The sequence below is a fragment of the Vitis vinifera genome, chromosome 14 (genome assembly GCF_030704535.1).
Source record: "Vitis vinifera cultivar Pinot Noir 40024 chromosome 14, ASM3070453v1".
In the NCBI taxonomy this organism is placed as follows: Eukaryota; Viridiplantae; Streptophyta; class Magnoliopsida; order Vitales; family Vitaceae; genus Vitis; species Vitis vinifera.
In genome coordinates this window covers 12,308,921-12,332,070 of record NC_081818.1, presented here as the reverse complement: position 1 = coordinate 12,332,070, position 23,150 = coordinate 12,308,921, and the positions used below count along the sequence as shown (strand labels likewise).

Below are 23,150 nucleotides of genomic sequence, written 5' to 3'. Positions count from 1 at the left end.
TAGAATAACTTCATAAGATTCCATTTGTATATATGAAAAAACTCTCACAAACACATAAATATATTAGTCATACTACTGTGGAACTGACAATAAGTAATGCTAGTAAACACTGAAGAGTAGTTATGGAGCACCAAAATTCACTATAGCTGCAACTTTTAAGAAGAAACTATCCTCAAAATCAATGGCATACATTGAAAGGTTGAGAGGCCTCAACTCAAGAGTGGATATGAGTGGGGAGAGATTTGGATGAACTACAACAATAGATGGAAAACATAAGAACAAGATGTAAGTTTGAATTCAAGAATGGTCTAAAAGTTGCCTCAGGTTATGATTTATAGAAACTTATAGTACACTGTCCAAGAATAATTCTTGAAACATTGCTTAGTTTAAGTTGTTTCTCTTCTTTGATAGAGTACCATATCAACATAGATTCATCCTGAAACATGAACCGAGAACACAAATATATGGGAACAGAGAATGAAAGAATCAAGAGGAAACATGCCTATAACTTGCTCCTGTAAAAGCAAATTGCAACTGATAGATGCGGTTTCTTCAAGATAAACAACACACAATAAATACCCAGAAGCAAATCTTCTCAAAAACGAAAAATTTTCAACACCCAGAAATGAATGGAGTCAAATTAGGCCTAAAAGGGAAATAAATCCTTTGGTTCCTAAATAGGAGCCATAGGATAGAACATAATTCCAACAAAATTGGGGCAAAAAGTTGGGCAACAAATAGAAAAACCATCTAAACCCGCCAGTGTCACCAGATCCCAATGGTTTTACCGGCCTAAAATGCTTCAGGCCTATCTATTCTTCAGCATCTAGAATCTGCAAATGAGTACCTAAGTAAAGGAATGAGATAAAGAAAGCATAGTGTTAAATTAGAGTATAATAATAAAATAAAATAAAAATCCAGGAAAATAACATGGAATGCAGAAAAATGTGGTATAAGTACCATGTTATATTTATCTAGCCAATGCACCTTCTATATAGCTCTCCATGTGGAGTTTCCTTCCTATGAGGCTTGGGGAGAACAACCTTTGAATGATAAATCCACAAATCCTCTGGTTCGTGAAAAAAGAAAAAAATGTTGTTACTATTCAAGATATACTTCTTTTATAAAGATATGGTTTAAACAATCTGGGACCTTACCAAATTAGCATTTGGAAGTTATCTCATAGCTTCATCAGCATTTTCTGCAGTTTCTTTCACCTAGAGTGGGCATCAACAAATAGAGAGAGATTCAAACCATACCGCATCACAGACGTAACAAGGAGAACTGTACTTTCCATGGGAAATTAATGGGAACAGTTCAATGAGAGAGACAAGCAATTAAGAAAAGAGAATGGACTTTGAAGTTCTAGAATGTTTAGGTTTCTCTAAGCAACAGCAGAAAGACCCTAGCAAAATTATGGTTTAAACCCAATGGCATAGGGCATTTTAACAAAAAGAAATTCAGCTACACACAGGTGACCATCAATTTAGAAACTTGGAAAATATGAGGGCAATCTCAGATGCCTATATTTATAATGACTAGCCATGAATATTTTGGTCCAAACTAATTTCCAATATCATAATTTAAACATCTTCAAAAAGTTTATTGTTATGCTTATATCAATTGTATGCCTTGCCTTCCAGGCTTCCCGCCTCAAAGATACATCCTTTTAATTCATCTTAAGGGAGCAGGTAGCAGATTCCTGAGCAAATGAATCCTACCTTCAATGTTTAGACAGTAGGCCAGGAAACTAATTCTTCTCCAATGCTCACTCCAAAAACACCAGGGGCATGGATCCTAGACACTCCACTATGCTCCCATCTTTCTATTCAGCTTGATATTATCTTAAGATATTCAAAACAATGGAGGATAGGAGTTCACATCAGGTAAAGACAAGGCTACAATTCATCAATATCAAAACAAAATCATTTACCCATAAAGATTATTAGTTTGTTTCATGCTGAATGCCTTAACAATTACCAAACAGAGGCCATTCTTCCTCAACTATTGATGCTCCATCATATTGTTTGCAGGCCATTCTTCCTCAGGGTCTATTACCGACTAAACTTGACTGGAGTAAGTGATCTTCAAGCATACCAAAATCCAAAGTACTAGATGCCTTTTCAGGTGAGGAGTCTTCTTTGGTGGCCCATTAGAAACCTCAGAACTGAACCAGGATCATCTAGTGAACAAGTCAATCTAGTCTAATGAAGTTTTAGCAATGGCATACCATGTTGCATGCTGCAATTTTGAGAACCAGACTAAATGGGGACTAAAGTATGCTTGTTGGTTACTTTAATACTAGATAATATTAAAAATGGAAGAGTTCTGCTAGATTATTTCCTGCGGATTAGCAGAATTCATCTTTCCAGAAAATATAAATTGTCAGTGCTCCTGATCTAGTACTGTCTGATATGTGCTTTTGAAACCATGCAAATGGGCTTACGGTATGGATCATTGGTGACTTCTACACCTGCTATCTACTACAGCGGTTGCAACACTAGCAGAGTATACCCTTGACAAACCAGTAGATTTCTATGGTGTTAGCCTAGTTGATGGCTACAACATGCCAATTTCCATACTCCTAAAACCTGCATGCCAACAGACTATTCTAAAGTGTTCAAGGCTTCTTGTCCTACATGTTATAGCCATGCATATGACTACATGACCAACACTTTCACATGCAAAAGAGATAACTACTTGATTAGATTTTCTCATTTACCTTGGTAAGACATACCTAAGAAGCAATAAGATTTTTCCTGTCCAGCAATAATATACAAAAATATAATTTGAAAGTAATAATTTATTGTCTAGTATTTGCTTATATTTTACCAACCACTTCAGTTGCTACTATTTTCTTTTTCAATCACACTTCTATTAAAATTTAAGAATCAATTAATATAATATAAATTAGAAAAAGTACTTTGTAAATTTGTAATAGTATTTTTAGTGACATATTCTAAAATTAATAAAGTGATTTTTAAAATAATTAATTATCAAGCGTCATACATAATTTTTATCCTTCCAAATATAAGGGAGCTTGATGAAGGCAAATTAAGTTCCCTACTTGTATTCCTAGAATTTGTCTCTCTGAAATTTGGCTTGGATAGTAGTGTAGGCAAACGGTTTCCTGTTAAAGCTACATACATAAATACAGATTTTTCACGTCACAAGTGAGAAATGATGAGCAGATTTGAGTGGCATGATGAATTAACAGCTCACATGTGATTTTGAACGCCTTTTTTGGCTCATCTTATATGGTAATGGCTAGGCTGGTGTCACAATTAAATTTGGGGTTCTTCCTCCCTACCCTATCTTCTTTTAATGTGAGCTGGCATAAGGATATATTTGAAACGATATACTTCAATAGTAGTGTCTGAGTTATTCGATGAACTTTTGGGATTAAGACACCAATCAAACTTTACATATGGAAGAGGTCAATTTTAGCATTAGAAATCCATATGGAAAAGGGTCACCAGTAAATTGATACTTGTCTCAATTGAGAAGGGATAAGAAATAGGGGTTTGATACCCGTTCTTGATACTTGTCTTAGTTTCCAAACTAGAGAACATAAAGGAGAATCCAACAAACTTGGTAACTTGCTAAAACAATATGCCCAAAGTAGCATCTAGTAACAGCAATGTCAACAAATTCTAGTAGCCATAAAACCAACAACAAAAGGATAAAAGAAACAGAGCAAAGGGCATCAACATCCATAGGTGAGAAGCCAGTGCCTTAAACAATTTGTAAAAATGAGCTACAAACTTGAGGTCCTTTTTTCTCACCTTATTTGGCAAAGAAATAAAAAAAAATTAAAAAGGGGTAAACAACATAACACAAGAAACAAGCACAACAGAATGGGATTCAGAAGGTTTCCATCAAATTGTTTTCATGTCTCATACCTTATCCAAATTAGAAAATACTGGAGAATAACTCTTATCATATATGTTACATCCAGCAATAATATTACCTAATAGATTTAGGATTTTTATTAAATTAGGTCAGAACAAGGTTTACCCAATCAACCAACCAAATATGTTGAATTAATTCATCAAATACACACATCATGGCCTAGTTTTTTCCAGAGAAAAAAAAAAAACGGAACATCAAACATCCGTAGACCAAGTCAACACAGCCCATTCACAAAATCAATAATTTTCCTAGAAGCATAGGTGCAAGGTTGAATCAAGTTCAAGTTAGGCTTGATTTCCCCAAAAGTTATGTTTCAATGATATCCAAGTAGGTGGATGATCTTCATACCTTTCCTGTCTAACCCAGTAAAGCCTTTTAGGGCACTCTCAGGTGGAATTTTCATACCTACGTTTAGGGCTTCAAATTACACCAACAGCATCTTTGAGAAATCATCAAACTTAAGAGCTTATCTCAATCCACAAGAAGGGAACGAAAATCAGCTAGAAAACGTCTAAATCGAAATTTCTACAGTACTCAGTGGACAAAAAAATGGATAAGTCATACTTGAAAAGCGTCCAAATCCTCTGGTAAATTGAAACCCTAGCAATTCGAAACCCTACAGAAAACCCTATGGTAGAAAATAAGAGTGAAATCGAAAAAATAAAAAATAAAATAAAATGACAATGTTGAAAGAAAAAAATACCAGCCGCGTCGCAATGCTTGAAGAATCAGCCAACTATTGCAAGAGAGAGAGAAAAAGAACGAGTTTGGTACCGACAATGATGAAAGAAGAAATGGCTTTGGCAATCAATGGTAGGCAGGAGAGAAGTGGGTTTGGCAATGAGGGTGAGCAGGGGAGAAATGTTGCAGTTTGTATATGGGTTTTATGGTAGCGGCCTAGTGGCGTCCATGGGGCCATATATGGTAGCGGCCAATTTCATCCCACAGCAATAGGATATTTATAGTGGCGCCCAATTTCATCCCACAGCTGTGAGGTTATATATACTTTTTAGCTGCGAATTTTGTTAACCCTTTCTAAAACTACGTGACCATATCTTATTCTTTTGGTAGTATCTACAATGGAAAGAGATAAAAAGATATATTTTCATAAGAAACATTAGACGGTTAAAGTATTTAAGTATCAACTTATCATGTGTTATTCCGTTATTCTTGGATCATGGATATCAAGTTTTCTTTCTTTTTGGTGAAATGGCTTAAGTTTCATAATAATGTTGTTTAGAACATGAAGTTTAGAATAATAAACACGAAAGAAGACTCGTGAATTTTTCACTTAATGCATGCAAATTCTGAATTACACTTAGGACAACATATGGCGTCCCTCTAACATAACGTTATTACCAAATCATTCTAAATTCGATGTGGTGTCATCTAAAGCCTAAATCACTAGATGGTCAAATTGACAGGTTGCTAGTCCTATTTATCTATTTATTTTTCAAGTAGACCTTTCATAACCCTCGAAAGACTTGGAGGTTGCTTTAGAATATTGTCACTTTGGTTACATGATTAGATATCATAATTAAGCAATTTGCAAGTGAATTTGATTTTCCTAGCAATCAATAACCATCCAAACATAAAATGGATGGATTCTTAACAATGAGCATACAAGTGAAAAAGTCATTTGGATCATGTTATTTGAGGTCGATCATCCAAGAAAAATATTCTAGTCAATTAGACTCATCGAATAAATAAAGAGATTTTTACTCTTAACAATTGTCTTCACAAGGCATTCTTGAATATATTTGACTAAAATTATATGTCAAGCTAAACTTTGAACACCCTATCAAATGATGTTATGAATCCTTTATTTATTATTAGATCATATTTAATGAATTTTCACAATTTCATATTTCACCTTTGAAAGCAATATTTTATAATTTAAGACATGATTAAAAATTTACTCAGAATATACATAAATTTAGCAAATGAAAAAGATTCTTTTATCACATTTATTTCATAATTTATGAAATGTTAACATAGGCAATACAAGAAGTTGAAAACTGATAAATTAGAACTTTCATTATTATGCAAGACCACACACTTAGCAAACACATTTTATTAGGAATATGACAATGACTAGAACAAAATGCATATGAAAATCTAGCATGTGTTTGAAAAAATAAACTCTTTCAAATGAAGGAAACAATTGAAGGAAACATCATTGACAATTTCGCAAACATCATTAACAATTTCTTTTACAAATGTTGCATTTACACTTCATCTCAACTAGAGCAAAACATATATTAAATCTAGTGTACCTAAAAAAATGAAAATAATAAGAACAAATAGGAATGATACCATTTCAATATAAATAAAGGAAAATATAGAGCAAAACTAGTAAACCTAAAAAAATGAAAATGATAAGAACAAAAGAAAATAATTCCATTTCAATATTAATAAGGTAAAACTTAGCTATAGTGTTTGTAGAATATATTAGAAAGAAAGAAAAAAAAAACATTCTTGCTTCTAGATAAAAAGATGGATTCTACCTTCATCCTATTAATATTTAATGTTTTTTAGAATTAAAATTTCTTTAATCTTGTTTTTCAATTCATTTATATTTTATTTATTATTTATTTTTTTATATTATTTGAAAATAATTTTTAATTAATAAAATTTATTATTACATGTTAATAGTAAACATACAAAATATTGTTCCTTTTTTAGTATTCATATTGAAAGTTATACTTATCATAAACTTATATTATATCATTCGCATACTATACTAATTTAAATTACCAAAGGTTTTTTCATTGTAAAAAAGGTGTATTATTTAGTTAAATTAGATGAAAATAAAGGGAGTTAATTATTATGAATGTAAAGAGCTAGAATATTCACAATTTTTTTAATCTATTAAAAATAAATTCTATAATTTTTTTTAAATAAGGGTGATTTGATTGTATTTTGGAGGAATGATAATTAATCTTTTATATGAAAAATATTTAAAATTAAATAAATTTTTTAATTTAATAATTTATTATTAAACATTAATATAATCTTCATACTTTTTTTTTATAGAATATATTTTTCAATAATTCCAAAAAATAGTATAAGAAGAAATAAAAAGTATGAGAGAGAAAAATAAAAAGTATGGGAGAAAACTAACCTTTTCACAAAAGAGTACTACATCTTCTATAAGTCTTCCATTCTACAATTAGTGATATGTAGTTCTTTGAAGTTTTGAATATTCATGAGTGTCAGAGGAGAGGAAATATATTTCATGCTATCATTCCCGTCTTCAATCCATCTCAACCTAGGCAGGTCGTCCAACTTCAAGATTTCTAACTTTGAGAGGATCTCAACATTTCCATCAATTCCTTGAGGAACATGTTCTAGGAGTTCACAATCTTGCACATCTATCTCTTTTAAATTTTGGAAGTTGTGTATCAAATGAGATGGGACAAGATTGAGTAGACATGGACATTTGTACATCCTTAAGATCCGTAGATTGCAAAAGGATCCAAATAGAAGTTGATGATGCCATATATTCTTCAATTTGGATAGATCATTGAGTATCAACTCCTCTAAGTTAGGGAATGAAACCTATAATATAATATAACATCATCAATTGGAAATTTGTGATAAACATAAACATATTCCTTAAATATAATTCATTAACTTAGGATTATTCACAAGTTTACTTTAATTATATATTTTTTTAAAATGAAATGATAAGGGATTCTCATGCCACAAAATAATTTTATTCATATAAATAATTTATTATTTTAAATCACATGCACTCTTTTATTTTCTCCCATTAATAAATTCTTGTTAATGCCTTTTTAAAATTTCCTTTTTCTTTTAAAAGATTACAACGATTTCACTCCTAAATTTATTCTATATTTATTCCTATTAACTTGAATTTTTTTCTTTTTTGAAGTAAAATAATACTTATAGTTTTTCCTTATTTTTATACTCATTCCTATTAATATTTAATGTGTTTAAAATTAAAATTTCTTTTAACCTTATTAGTTTTCAACTTCTTCATATTTTATATATTATTAATTATTTTTATATTATTTAAATTTAAATGCTCAAATAAGTTTAACATGGTGGAGTTTGGAAAGGGCATGCGGGACCACCTTAGTTTTTTCCTTTGACTTATATTGATGTAAAGCCATGTAAAAAAATAAATAAAACCAAAGAAATTGGTTAATAAGTTTTAACATACCTTATGATTGAAAAATGAGTTTTCCGACCTTGCATTTGTGCTCATAGATGTGGAAGATGTTTCTAACTCAGAGCTGAAGTTGATGAGTTGTGGTAGCCTCTCGAGTCTCAAGGATCGCAATTTTGGGAATAGTTGCAAGTTGGTCCCAACATGTCCATCTTCTTTTATTTCTGACTCTGTTTCATATGCAATTATTTGTTGCATGAGATAGCAATTTTCTATTGTCATTTCTTCAAGCTGGGAAAAGCCTCTAGCCGTGGAAAGAAAAAAGAGAAATTTCAATTCACCACAAAAAGTCACATGCAGAGTTTTTAAATTACCAAAAGACCCTATTGGAATTGGGCCACACCATACTTCTTCCAAGTTACGCAGTCTCCTAAGAACCAATGACTCCAATGAAGGAAAGGCACCATGTTGTAGAAACTGTTGATCCTTTGAATCAACGATATATTGAATCTCAGGACTACTACTAACTTCAAGATGCTTCAGTTCAAGAAAAATTTCCCTATCTGATGAGTGAAGAACATATTTAGTACCACTTAATTCCATGAACTCTAGTTCTTCACTTCTCTCCATCAACTTGCTAATTCCATCCCCCAAATGTAAGCTTCTATTGACTTTCCTAAGCTTCAACACTCTTTTGGTTCTACAATATCTTTCGTACCTCTGGAAATTGCCTACAAATATTGCATATCTTGTCAAGTTCTCAAATAAAATGCCTTTTGGTAGCAAATTGGCATCTGGTATATCTATACCTAAAGTTGTCAAATAAGACAAATGATTTAGCTCGGATAAACAAGCATTGCTTTCACCTTCAACCGCCCATTGAGTAAAACTAGAAGTCATGTACAAACATTCTAATCGAGACAGGCTTGATAAGATATTTGGTGGAATTACTTCGAGCTCCTTGCAATCATTCAAATTCAACAGCCTTAGATTGGTCAATTGCACCATTTCATTAGGCAATTGTTGGATTGTAGAACCCACCAAGCTAAGAACTTGTAGTTTCGTTAGCTTTCCAATTAAAGCAATGTCTACCAACTTGCACCCATTTAGACGCAATGTTTGGAGATTTGCAAGGGAATCAAAGGATGAAGGTAGTGTTGTAAAACACATTTTGTGCAAATCTAGAACTTTGAGTTTTTTCATTGCTTCAAAAAATGAGTTTGGGATATTCAAGGAAGGATTCTTGTTATGCAATAGAAAAAATTGAAGTTCTGGACATACCAACCCTTGAGGAAGCTCATGCACAGCTCTGCAATTCAAAGAGATGAAAGTGCACCTTTTGGATTCGTCAGTCTCTGACCATTCTCCCAATCCAACATCTTCTCTAACTACAAATGGATGAGGATCCTTGGATGCAATTGCTCTGGCAACTTCACGAACAACACCGTGCATCCTCACAAACTTGTTATCAGCATCCATGAAAAGCAAACTTGAAGCTCTTTTTCCATCAAAATTGTGTCTCTCTTTATGACTATCAAGTAACAAGCCTGAGGCTTTGAGGATTTCCACCAATGTAACTAGTTTATTTGTTGCTTGTTCCAATGGCTCCATGTGGTCAAAGAAATCCAAACCCATACAATATTGAAACAAGCGATTCAATGAAATATCACAATAGCTCATCATACCACAAAGTAAGAACAACGACTTAACGTCATCACCCTTCAAATGGGTGTAGCTCCACTCCAGACATGAGTAAACCTTCTTATCCACTGCTCTAATGTTTGTTGGTGAACAACTCCTGAGTTGTTCCAAGGCATTCTTCCATACAGCCACGGTCTCATCTTTTAATGCCTTTGCAATTGTTACAATTGCAATTGGTAGACCCTCACACTCTTCAACCACTTGAATGGCTATGGGTCGCAGTTCAAGATCCTCTTCCACGGAATCACCTGATGTCTTCTTAAAAAAACTCCAAGCTTCTTCTGGTGGCAAAGGTTCCACCTGAAAACATATTTGTGCGCCCATGTCTTTGCATAATACGTCTCCATCTCTCGAAGCCAACACTATTTTGCATTGCGTCTCATCACCTTCAAAAGGAATTCCTACTTTCACCAAATCAACTTCCGTCCAAATATCATCTAAGATAATAAGGATCTTCCCTAGCATCATCAGTCTCCGCTTCAGTTCATCCGTTATTCCGGATCCATCCTGCAACCAAAGTGGCACGCCCGACACCTTTTCTGCAATTTTTTGTTGAAGTTCAGCAACTCCTTGAAGTTTATCCGAGTCTCGAGTCCAGGATACATCCATATAGGCTTGTGTGGTGAACAACTGTTGTTGGTTAGCTTGTTGAGCCACTTGTTTCAGCAGTGTTGTTTTGCCCACACCGGCCGTGCCCCATATTCTTATCAAGTTGATATTGTCATCTCTTAAGGCATCCATAATTTTGTTCACAGTGGAGGCTCTTGATTCAAGGAATGAAGCCTGTAGCAAAAACACAATATAAGGCATCAATTGGAAAGTTGTGATGATAGGCATAAACAAATTCCTTAAATATAATTCAATTCAACCCTGAAATAATTGCATATTCACTTCTGTTACATTATAAATTTTTCATTAGTGAAAGAAAAAGTAATTTTTGTTCTAAACAATTTCCAAAACAAATCAAACAACTCTTATAAAATTAATATCTCTCAAGAAATACAATTCAAATGGGCTTCTGACTAACAGTAAATAAAGTATGACTAATTAAAAAAATACAAAATTACAAAACTTACTTCATCATACAAAGAAAAAGCTTTTAACTTTTGTTTTTGAAAAATATTATGTTTATTTTGATATTAACAAAAAAATAGTACAATTTTTTTTTTAAAAAAAAAAAGGAAAAAGAGAAAGAGAAAAACTATTTAAATTAAAAAGGATGTATATGTATATGCACAATTTTCATATAAAAAATAATATTCAGGATTGTATTTTTATGTCTTACTCTTTTTATTTTTAAAAATAAAAAACTACAAAAATTTTCTTTTTCAAAGTTTTGTAAAATAGATGTCAACAACAAAATGACACATAATTTTTTTTCAAAGAAAAAGAGTAAAAGAGAAAAAAAAAACATCCAAATTAAAAAAAAGATATACATGTATTATTTCCACATACTATATATATTGTCATTTATTAATTTTTAATATATTGTCCACATTTACATGCTCTCCACTACTATACTCTATATATACTTTGCTATTTATTAATTTTTATAAATACATCCAAAATATCTCAACAAGCTTTTGGTGATTTCTTCTTGATTCTTTTTATAATATAATGGAGCAATTGCATTGAATTTTTAATTTTTTTAAGAGGAAAAATACATTTTGTTACCTGATTTTGAAGAATTGTTTTATCTTTTATGGATTATATCCATGAATTGGAAAATTGTGATAGAATATTTTGGGAAACTTTGGTAAATCAAGGATTAAATATCACCTAAACATCTAGAATTTATTGGGACCCACATAATACCCTTATAATACCCTTATATATATATATATATATATATATATATATATTATTTTTTGTTAAAAATAATAGAAAAGAGGGATGAGTAGAACAAGGTCAGGCCATGAGGCCAACTGCAATGCGAGCAAAGCAGTGGAAAATGGAAATAAGGTACATAGTTTTGTACTTTTGGGAAGAGGTGGCATGTCGAAAACGGTTCCTTTTGTTTCACACACACATTTCATATATTAAAATTTCCCAATATGTCCAAGTGAATATCTCCCAACTTGATTTATAACAGAAAAAAAAAATTCGAAATTATTTTGACACAACTGGGATTAAAATATTTGAAAATTTTTTATTATTTTCTTTTTTTTTTTTAACATAAAAGGATTAAAATTTATTTTATTTAACCTAAAAAAACTCTTAATTAAAACAAATATTTATGATATCTTATTTGATGACAATTTTTTTTTTTGTTTTATAAAAATTAAAATACCATTTAAGAAAAAAAATTATTTTGTAAAATTAAAATACCATATAAATAAATAAATTATCAATAATTAATTAATTTATTGATATTATTGATAAAATATTTATCTAACAAATGTATATAAGAAGGATGAATTAAACATAGTAGAGCATGATAAATTTAAATAAAAAAATATCAAATCTTTTTATCCTGAAAAATTCTTATTAACGTGAGAATGTAGGAGATGTACTTAAAATAAAACAAATTTTAAATTTTAGAGCACAATAAAAAAAATATAACATATATATTTTTTTAGTTTTTCCATTTTTTAAATAAAAAGTAATTTTCATTTTAAATAATTTCCCCAAAAATCAAACAACTATTATAAAATTAATATTTTTCAAGAAATATATTTAAATGGGGTCTCAAACAAAATATTAAATAAATAGAGTATGAAAAATCAAAAAATTAATCAAAACATACAAAATAAAATATAAAATTGCAAGACTTACATAATTGATACGAAGAAAAAGTTCATAACTTTGTTTTTTGAAAAATATTACGTTTCTTTTAATGTTAACAATAAAATAATACATAATTTTTTTAGAAAAAACAAGTGTGAAGGAGAAAGGATGTCCAAACTAAAAATGATGTGTATATATAATTTCTATGTAATAAATAATATGTAGGATTGTATTTTAATTTTTTTTAAATGTTAAAAAAAGGATAATAAAGTAATTTGATTGTTATTTTAAAGGATTGGTAGTTTAATATTTCAAGAGAGTAGTATAAGGAAAAATAAAAAATACGGGAGAAAACTAACCTTCTCATTGAAGAGAACTACATCATTACTAGGAGTACTGACATCTCTCCCGCCTTCCATCCCACAATCAATGATGTGTAGCTCTTTGAGATCGTGAAAATTCTTGAGCTGGGAAGCAAATGTATATCTTAGCCTAGGTAGTTTCTTTAATATTAGGATTTTTAACTGTGCGAAGATCCCAACATCTATCTCCTTCAAATTGGGAAGACTTTTTAGAACCAACACTTCCAAATTAGGAGGACATGAAACCTACATCAGAAACCCAATATATAATATATGACATCATCAATTATAAAAGTGTGATAACAATAAAAATATGTTGTTAATATAATTCTTTAACTCTCAAATCATATACAAACTTTAATCATTTCTTTTTTAAATTTATTTTTCTTATTAAAATTTTCAATAATTTTACTTTTAAATTCATTACTATATTTATTTCTAATAACACTAAACCTTTTTATTTAAATTAAAATAAAATTTACAATATTTCCTTATTTTTTAATGTTTTTATATTAATATTTAATATTTTTTTTTAAAAAAAAATTGATTTTAACTTTATTCTTAATTTCGACCCCTTTATATTTTATTTATGAACTACCGGTTCTTTTTATAGTTTTCCAAACTAAATAATAAAATTATAACTTTAAAGGTTCTTTTAAAATCAAGATTAATTAGTCTCATTATATGAAATCAAATATGTTTTAATTACCTTGTATAAAATAAAATGTGTTTTACTCTTTTTTATTTTCAAAAGTAAGAAGTTAGTTATAAATTTTAAAATATTTTAATCATCTAACATCTTACCCCAATTTTTCCAAATGTTATTGATCTTAAATATTATAAAATTTAAATAAAATATTATTATTTGAATTAAATTTTCACTAATTCTCCTTTCCAATTCATTGTAATATTTCTTTCAATTAGCACCTAATTTTTTTTCTTTCTAAATTAAAATAATAAATACCATTTTTTCCTTATTTGTATATTATTTCTATTAACATTTATCCTTTTTAAAATTATTTTTTCACTTTAAATTTTCTTTTTTCAACTCATTTTTAATTTACTTATTATTCACAATTTTTATTATTTAAATTTAAATTTTAAATTAATTTAATAAAATTATTATTAAAGATTAATGTACTCTTTTCATACTTTTTTTCAAAATTATTTTTATAGTATATCTCCCTAAATATTTCAAGTAGCATAAGGAAAAAGAAAAAATATAGGAGAAAACTAACCTCTCCATCCAAAAGCATCCCACAATCAATGATATATAGCTCTTTGAGTTGGTAAAAATCCTTGAACTTGGAAGGTGATAAAAGATAGCTCATGTTGTCATTCTTGTCTTCATTGCATATAGTGAGCCTTAGTCTAGGTAGTTTCTCCAACGTCAATGTTTCTATTTTTGAGAGGATTCCACCATCTCCATTAAATCCTCGATAATCAAACACAGATTCTAGGGCTTTACAATCATACACATTTAGCTCTTTCAAATTCTGGAAGCTTTGTATCAAATGAGATGGAACAAGATTGACTAGACGTGGACAATTATGCACTCTTAATATTCGTAACTTGCAAAAGAATTCAAGTGAAAGTTGGTGATGCCATATCATCTTCAACTTGGGAAGACCAACAAGTTTTAACTCCTCTAAGTTAGGGAATGAAACCTACAACAGAGATACAATGCATTATGTAACATCAACAATTATAAAGTTATGATAAATATAAAAATATTCCTTAAACATAATTTATAACTCTCAAATATTCACATGTTCACTTCTATTATATTTAAAAAAATAATAATGTTACAAAAAAATTCGATAAATCAAATTAAAACAAATAATGTTTCATGAATGGTGATCAAGAGCTTTGCTTGGCAAACAATCATTCATTTTGATACGTTCCATATGCAACCACTTATTATTTCATTTTAAATCATATACTCATTTGAACAATTTTATTTTTAAAATTATTTTTTCTATTAAAAGTTTCAATAATTTGGCTTTTAAAATCATTGCTATGTTTATTCCTATTAAAGATTAACCCTTTTTTTATAATGTTTTTCTTATTAATATTTAATGTTTTTAAATTAAAATTTCACTTTTAACTTTATTATTTTTCTCTACTTCTTCATATTTTATCTATGATCCACTAGCCTTTTTCTTTTTAAAAAAAACTAAATAATAAAATTATTATTAATGATTAATGTAAATATAAAGTTAATAAAATTATTAACTCTCACCGTTATTTTAAAATGAAAATTAATTAGTCTTCTTATATAAAATAAAATATATTATACTCTTTTTTATTTTCAAAAGTAAAAAATTAGTCATAAATTTTAAAATATTTTAATCATCTAACATCTTACCCCAAATTTTCCAAATGTAAATCATTTTAAATATTCTAATATTTAAATAAAATGTTATTATTTGAATAAAATTTTCATTAATTCTCCTATCCAATTCATTGCAACATTTATTCCAATTACACCTAAAATTTTCCTTTCTAAATTAAAATAATAACAACCATTATTTTATTATTCTTATATTATTTATATTAACATTTATTGTTAAAATTAAATTTTCACTTTATTATTTTTCTCCGGCTCCTTTATAATTCACTTTCTATTCACAATTTTTTATTAAAATTATTTTCATGATAGATTAAAATTGATTTAATTTAATTATAATTTTATATTAAAAATATAGAGAATTAGTCGTTGAAGAAATCAGACAAAATAAAGTTCTCCTTTTTCTCATTTCATTATAATAAATAATTATAAATAAAAAATATTAAAAAATGAATATCCATTTTTAAATTTTATTTTAATCATTTTCCCTCCAAAATATTATTTTCAATTTCCTTATAAAGTTTTTAAAATATATAACTATCAATTTTTTCCTAAAAGCTTAAGCTTAATTTAGGCCCACATGGGGAGAGATACACAAAATTTGGATTTATATCCAACAAACAAAAGAGGAAACAAACATGTAAATTGTGGAGAGATGACTCAAACCTATGACCTTCTACCAAAGTGGATACCATGTTGAACAACAAATTAGATGCTTTTTAAATAAATTAAAAAAAAAACCTTTTTTTAACACACCAAAATTACCCTTAATGAAAATATCTTATGGATAAAATTTAGAATTAAATAAAAAAATTTCAAATTTATGTTTTCAAGAATAAAAAAAAAAAATCTTAAAATTTGAAAAAAAAAATTGTAAAATTAATAAAAACAGAGAAATTGTCAAAGAACTAAGTAATTTTATCCTTGCACAAGAGAAAAAAATTTATTTAAAAAAACAATTTAAAATATTATAAATTTCTAAACAATAAAAATAAAAAACAAAACAGGTTGGGTAAGAGGGTTGGATAAAGGCCTTTCCCTCACCCTCCTTCTTATCTTGATCTTCAATTATAATATACCTACAAAACCCTTACCCCTTATTTTAAATCCAAAAGAGCTTCAGATTTTCTCAACAAATATATATATATATATATGTTCACTTATAACCTGATATCAAAGCTATGTCTATTTAGCCAAAACAACAAATTAACCTGAAATTAATTTTTATAAAAGTGTTAAATATGAATATTTTAGTTGTTATTTTAAAAGAACGACAATTAGTTTTTATCCTTTATTATTTTTATTTTCAAAAGGAAAATATTAATCATAGTTTTTAGAATATTTTAACCAATCATAATTTTTAAAATATTTTTACCATTTTACACCTTACCCAAATTTTCCTAAATATTATTTATTTTAAATATTCTAAGATTCAAATAAAATATTATGATTTGAATAGTTTATTTATTTATTTATTAGTAATCTATGTTACATATATTCCCATACTAAATTACTTTTATTTATATCTAATCATTTATTACTCTATATTATATCATACACTCTTTCATTATTTCTTATTAATAAATTTCACTAATTCCTTTTTAAAATTTACTTTTTTAATTAAAATATTCCTCTAATTCCGTTTTCAATTCATCATAATATTTATTCCAATTAGCACCTTTTTTTTTTTTTACTTTTAAATTAAAATAACACTTATGATTTTTTTATTTTATATTATTTCTATTCATATTTATTATTTTTAAAATTTTAATTTTAATTTTTTCTTTTCTTTTTTCAACTCCTATATAATTTAATTATTATTCACCATTTTTATTATCTAAAATTAAATGTCTAAATAATTTAATAAATTTATTATTAAAGATCGATATGATCTTCTCATATTATTATTATTATTATTATTATTATTATTATTATTATTATTATTATTTTTATGGAATATGTTTGTCAATATTTCCAAAAATAGTATATGGAAAAATAAAAATAAAAAAATATGGGAGAAAACTAACCTTTTCGCCGAAGAGCACTATATCTTCTATAGGAGTATTAACATGTCCCTCTTCATTGTTTTCGTATGCACAATCTTGGATGGATAGACATTTGAGGTTTTGAAAATCCATGAGCGTTGGAGAAGAGAAAAGACACCTCATACCATCATTCTTGTCCTCATTGCATATAATATACCTTAACCTAGGTAGTCTTCGTAACTTCAAGGTTTCTAACTTTGGGAGGATTTCAACATTTTCATCAAGTCCTTGAAGATCAAACGTATATTCTAGGACTTTGCAGTTATGGACGTTTATCTTTTTCAAATTGTTGAACCTTTGTATTAAATAAGATGGGATAAGATTAAGCAGACATGAACAATGTAACACTTCAAGGATCTCCAAATTGTAGAATGACTCAAGTGAAGGTTGGTGATGCCATATCTCCTTCAATTTGGGAAGATTAATGAATTCCAACTTCTCCAAATTAGGGAATGAAACCTGTAATATAATACATGACATCATCAATTAGAAAGTTATGATTAACACAAACATATTACCTTTCTTAAATATTCTTCAACTTCCAAATATTCACATCTTCACTTTGTCATATTTTAAAATTTTAAAACAATCAAGGAGAAATTGTCCCAAAAAAATTTGACAAATTATCAATAGAAAATTTATTGGTTCTAGCAAGTTCTCACATAATATTAGATATTTAATGATGATTTTTTTACTATATTTTTTGTTAAAAGAACATAGAAATGCTATGTTGGTGTGACAAAATAGTGAAAAATAGTGGGGGATGATGAGTGCATTTGGTGTTGTGGTTGAAACACTTTTTTAAAGAAGAAGAAGAAGAAGAAGAAGAAGAAGAAGAAGCATTTACAAACTTATCAAAATAAGATGCTCTTTCAATAAATTAAAAAAATAAAAATAAAAATAAAAACAAGAAGAAGAAGAAGAAGTAGCATTTACAAACTTATCAAAATAAGATGCTCTTTCAATAAGTTAAAAAAATAAAAATAAAAATAAAAACAAATAGGAGGGTTGGTCAAAGGCCTAACCTTTCCCACATCTTCCTTCATATCTAATTCTTTAATTTTAGCATTCTTCTTGAAAGTCATACTTATCACTACTGATGCAATATCATTTACAAATCATACTAATTTGATCATACATATCTATATTATTGACAAACCACACTAATTTAATCATATCATTAATTCAATCATATGTATCTTTATATATTATTTATCATTTTATTTGTTTTATCTAAATTTTTTCTATTTTTGTTTATTTTTACCAATATTTTAATGAAAGAGAATCACTAAAGCTTTTTATCTTTATAAAAAAATGTATTATATAGTTCAATTAGATTTTAAAAAATAAAGTTAATTATTAAGAAAAAGAGATAGAATATTTCTTATTATGTTATAATAAATAATTGTAAAAAACAAAAATAAATAAATAAACAAAATGAAGATTCATTTTTCTCTTCATTTCCCTATCTTTCCTTATTAATCCTTTTCAATTTATTTATAAAAGTTATAAAACATTACTAATATTTTAAGATTTTTATATTCAAACTAAACTTTTTCCAAATATTGAGTGTATCTTCAAGTAAAATAATTTACTAAATTCTCTTCTCCTCCTTATGTTATCTCCTTTTAACAAACTTATAAGGTGCAATTAAAAAGTTCATGTGGACCTAACCTACTTTTTCTTTTCATTTATTTTTTAAAAAAAAAGTGATATGAAAAAAATAAAAAACTATGGAAATTAGCTATTAATTAAGCTTAAACATACCTGATAACTGAAAAATGGCATGTGGATATCAAGATTGCCTTGGGAACACATTCCTTGTGATGTTGTTTCCAAATTAGAGCTGAAGTAATCGAAGTTCATGAGCTCCGGTAGATTCTCAAGTTTTAAAAATCGTAATTTAGGGAGCAGCTGCAAGTTGGTCCCAACATGATCAACTTCTTTTATTTCGAACTCCCCTTCACATGCGATTATTTGCTGCATGGCATTGCAATCTTCTATTGTCATTTCTTCTAATTGGGAAAGGCCTCTGGTTGTGGAAAGTAAAAAGAGAAACTTCAATCCATGACATTCCTCCACATCTAAAGTTTTAAGGTTATCCAAAGACCTTATGGGAATTGGGCCACGACATACTTCTTCCAATTCACTCAACTTTAGTTCTTCAGTTTTCTTCAACAACTTGTCAATTCCATCCCTTAAAAGTGAGCTTCTATCAACCTGTCCGAGCTTTAATGTTTTTGATGTTTTATAATTTGTTTCCCACGTGCCTACAAATATTCAGCTCCGATAAACAAGCATTGCTTTCTCCATCACTAACTCCTTCAGCTGCCCATTGAGTAAAGCTCCATTTCATGCACAAACATTCTAATCGAGACAGGCTTGATAAGATATTTCGTGGAATTACTTCAAGCTGCTTACAATCATTCAAATCCAACAACCTTAGATTCGTCAACTGCCCCATTTCACTAGGCAATTGTTGAATATCGGAACCCACCATGCTAAGAACTTGTAGTTTCTTTAGCTCTCCAATTAGAGCTATGTCTCCCAACTTGCACCTGTCTAGACGTAATGCTCGAAGATTTGGAAGGGAATGAAGCGTTGAAGGTAGTGTTGTGAAATGCATTTCAGACAAGTCTAAAACTTTGAGTAGGTTCACCCCTTCAAAAAATTTGTGTGGGATTTTCAAGGAAGGACCGTTCTGCAATAGAAAAAATTGAAGTTTCGGACCTACCAACCTGTGAGGAAGCTCATGCACATCTTTGCAATTTAAAGAGATGTATTTGGATCCATCAGTCTCTGACCATTCTTCAACATCTTCTCTGACTACAAATCGATGAGGATCCTTGGATGCAATATTTCTGGCAACATCACGAACAACATCATGCATCCTGACAGACCTGTTATCAGCATCCATGAAAAGCAACCTTGAGGCTTCTTCTTCAAAATCGTCTCTATGACCTTCACCGTCAAGTAACAAGCTTGAGGCCTTGAGGATTCTCAACAATGTAACTAGTTTCTTTCTTGCTTGCTCCAATGACTTGTGGTCAAACAAACCCAAACCCATAGCATACTGTAACAATCGATGCATTGAAATATCGCCATAGCTCAACCAACCACAAAGTAAGAACAATGACTTGACTTCATCACCTTTCAAATGGTTGTAGCTCCACTTCAGACATCCGTATACCCTGTCATCCACTCCGCTGATGTTTGTTGGCGCAGCACTCCTCAGTTCTTCCAAAGCATTCTCCCATTCAGCCACACTTTCATCTTTTAATGCATTTGCAATTGTTACAATTGCAATTGGTAGACCCTCACATTCGTTAACTACCTCAATTGCTATGGGTCGCAGTTTATCCCCCTCCACAGAATCACCTGCTGTCTTCTTAAATAAACGCCAAGCTTCTTCTTTTGGTAGATGTTGAAGTGGAAAACATACCCTTGCGCCCATGTCTTTGCGTAATAGGTCCTCATTTCTAGAAGCCAACACTATTTTGCATCCTTTCTGGTCATCTTTAGAAGGAATTCCAACTTCCTCCAAACAAACTAACTTCCAAATGTCATCTAAGATGATAAGGATCTTCTCTTTCTGCAGTCTCTGCTTCAGTTCAACTGCTCTCGTGGATTCATCCTTCCCCTTAAATTCCAAGCCCAACATGTCTGCAATTTTTTGTTGAATTTTAGCAATACCTTCTTGAAGTTTTTCCGAATCTCGAGTCTAGGATACATCTATGTAGACTTGCGCGGTGAACAGCTTCTCCTCTTCAGCTAGTTGAGCCACTTGTTTGACCAGCGTGGTTTTGCCCACACCGCCCATGCCCCATACCCCAATCTTGTCGATCTCATCATCTCTTAATGCATCCATAACTTGATTCACAGTCGAGGCTCTTGACTTAAAAGGTTCATAATTTTTAAAGGTTACATTCCGTGGAGGGACACGATATGATACGCCATGTGGGAAATTGCATTGTTGTTGGATTTCAACAATAACCTGCGCCTTCTTGTCTGCTTCTCTGCCTAGCTGGTAACGTGACTTGAGATTAGGACACCACCCATAGAAACAGCTCTTGGTTCTTTTCTTTTCATCTTCCATGAATGTCTTTGCCTCCCCTGTATTCTTGTCCTCCCGAGTCAACCAGTCTTCAACAATAGGTCTGATTTCATCCCCTCTTCTAATAGCTTCATCAACAGTAATCTGAAGGTCGCCCCTCACACGCCCCAACTCTTGAACCTTCTTGTTGAGATCATCCATGTGGCTGCGGTAGCAAAACAGATAACTAAGCCGGCGTCCAATTGGAGCAACCAAGTAGCCTGCAATTTTTTCAGCAATGGTAGTAGGGATGGTAATAACGCTCTCTGCCATTTCGTCTCAGTTCGATTTTTTTTTTTTTTTTGGGTTTTTTTTTTTTTTTTTGGAAAACAAATGGGAAGCAAGAAAAGGCAGAAACAAATGAAAGCAAAAGACAGAAACAAATGAAAGCAGCAATAAAGAACAAACTAAAAGAAGAGAACGCAAGAAATGGAAGGAGAAGAGTATTTGTTCCAAGCAGAGGGATGGTGAGTAGGAAAAGGGAAAAAACAGTGGTGAAATTGGAAATGAGTGAAGTTAGGAATGGATGATAAAATGGCAAAGGTGTAGAGAGTGAAGAGATGGAGAAAGCTCAAGGATTGCTTGTAAGTTGATTCAGTGCGACTAAAAGAGAACAAGGAAAGATGGTGTTTTGGAAGCCAAAAAAAAAATTCAGCAGATCCCTGATGTAAGGCTGAATGTGAAGACTGAAAGGAGATTAGAGTAGTAGGTATGACTTTTGAGAGAGAGCAGCAGCAGCAGGGTTCCAATCAGAGAGAAATGAGAAGACACCACCAAAATTGATGAATGATTTGAGTGTATTTAGGCATTTTTAACAAAAACAAATATTTTTCAGCCTTGGATTCCTGGCATGGAGCATGGATTATTATAATTGTTGTGAAAAGTAGTGGAAACCGTACTGTCTGTATATAAAAACAGAAGTAAGTGGAAAACAGGTCTCCATGGCTTGTAATATGAGGGTGGGGCTGCCTTTTCCAAGAATCAAATCTCAACAACCGATTCCATTGTCTGCCATTATTCACCTGCATCTCACTCCCACAACTCAGTCTAGACTCAGAGTCACACGCCTTAATATCTAGCAACAAAACCCTATATAATACTAATATATACTAGTTATTAGAATTTACTGTAACCGTGTAAAATAAGTTTGTAGAGAGACAAGCCCATATGCATTGCACTAATAGAAAATAACATAATTCAGAGAGCGAGAAGGAGAAGGCCCATGTGAATTGCATCAGTAGAAAAATAGTTGAAAATTAATATAATTCAGTTTTCAGAGCGAAGCCCCATGTGAATTGCATTAATCGAAAATATGATTTCAAGGCCGTCCCGTGTGTATTGCATTAATCGAGAAAGAGGGAGCAGGGCCCCATCTACATTTCATTAATACAAAAATGACCGAAAATTAATATAATGCCAAAGTGGCCTAATCTCTATTCTTTATTAATATTAGTTATTAGAATTTACTACAATGAATGTAAGATAGATTTATCCGGTTAGAATTTGATTTCATTGAGGTAGTGTTTGGTTTTTCGACTTAATAAAAAAAAATAGATTTAACTTTTTTTACTTGGGTAAAAATAATTTATTGATATCAATCGATATATAAGTAAAGTAAATTTGTTATTAATAAATTTAATTTATTTATATTGATTGATATCAATAGATTATTTTAGTTGAATAAAAAAAAAACATCATCTAAGTTCCTACTATTTATTTTTAAGCACATAATTAAATTGTTTTTTTACATAAAAACATTATTAACAGTTTTGTTGTTTAAAAAATCACATTTTTAAAGTGCTTGTAATGGTAATTGATGGGAAAA

The 23,150-nt window shown here is 29.9% G+C and overlaps 3 protein-coding genes across 8 annotated transcripts; all 3 read right to left on the bottom strand.

Moving 5' to 3' along the window:
- Positions 1-478: 478 nt before the first annotated feature.
- On the bottom strand, positions 479-19,245 carry LOC100240893 (probable disease resistance protein At4g27220). 6 transcript variants are annotated; one of them, XM_010661888.3, is made up of 10 exons: positions 19,000-19,245; positions 17,215-17,691; positions 14,076-14,504; positions 12,835-13,083; positions 8,422-10,531; positions 8,102-8,277; positions 7,037-7,473; positions 1,158-1,217; positions 961-1,069; positions 479-847 (listed from the first exon to the last, which is right to left on the bottom strand). In XM_010661888.3, exons 1-7 carry the CDS (start codon positions 19,240-19,242, stop codon positions 7,063-7,065), a joined length of 4,095 nt encoding a protein of 1,364 aa, XP_010660190.1. In that variant the 5' UTR covers positions 19,243-19,245; the 3' UTR covers positions 479-847; positions 961-1,069; positions 1,158-1,217; positions 7,037-7,062. The 6 variants fall into 6 exon arrangements, with proteins under 6 accessions (XP_010660190.1, XP_010660188.1, XP_010660189.1 ...); XM_010661886.3 differs by having other exon boundaries at positions 8,102-10,531; XM_010661887.3 differs by having other exon boundaries at positions 988-1,069; positions 8,102-10,531.
- A 235-nt stretch (positions 19,246-19,480) lies between these two features.
- On the bottom strand, positions 19,481-20,893 carry LOC104881513 (probable disease resistance protein At4g27220). Its single transcript, XM_010661945.1, has one exon. The coding sequence runs from the start codon at positions 20,891-20,893 to the stop codon at positions 19,481-19,483; it is 1,413 nt and encodes a 470-aa protein (XP_010660247.1).
- Positions 20,894-20,953: 60 nt separating this feature from the next.
- On the bottom strand, positions 20,954-21,598 carry LOC109123846 (probable disease resistance protein At1g51480). Its single transcript, XM_019224837.1, has one exon. The coding sequence runs from the start codon at positions 21,596-21,598 to the stop codon at positions 20,954-20,956; it is 645 nt and encodes a 214-aa protein (XP_019080382.1).
- Positions 21,599-23,150: the final 1,552 nt, after the last annotated feature.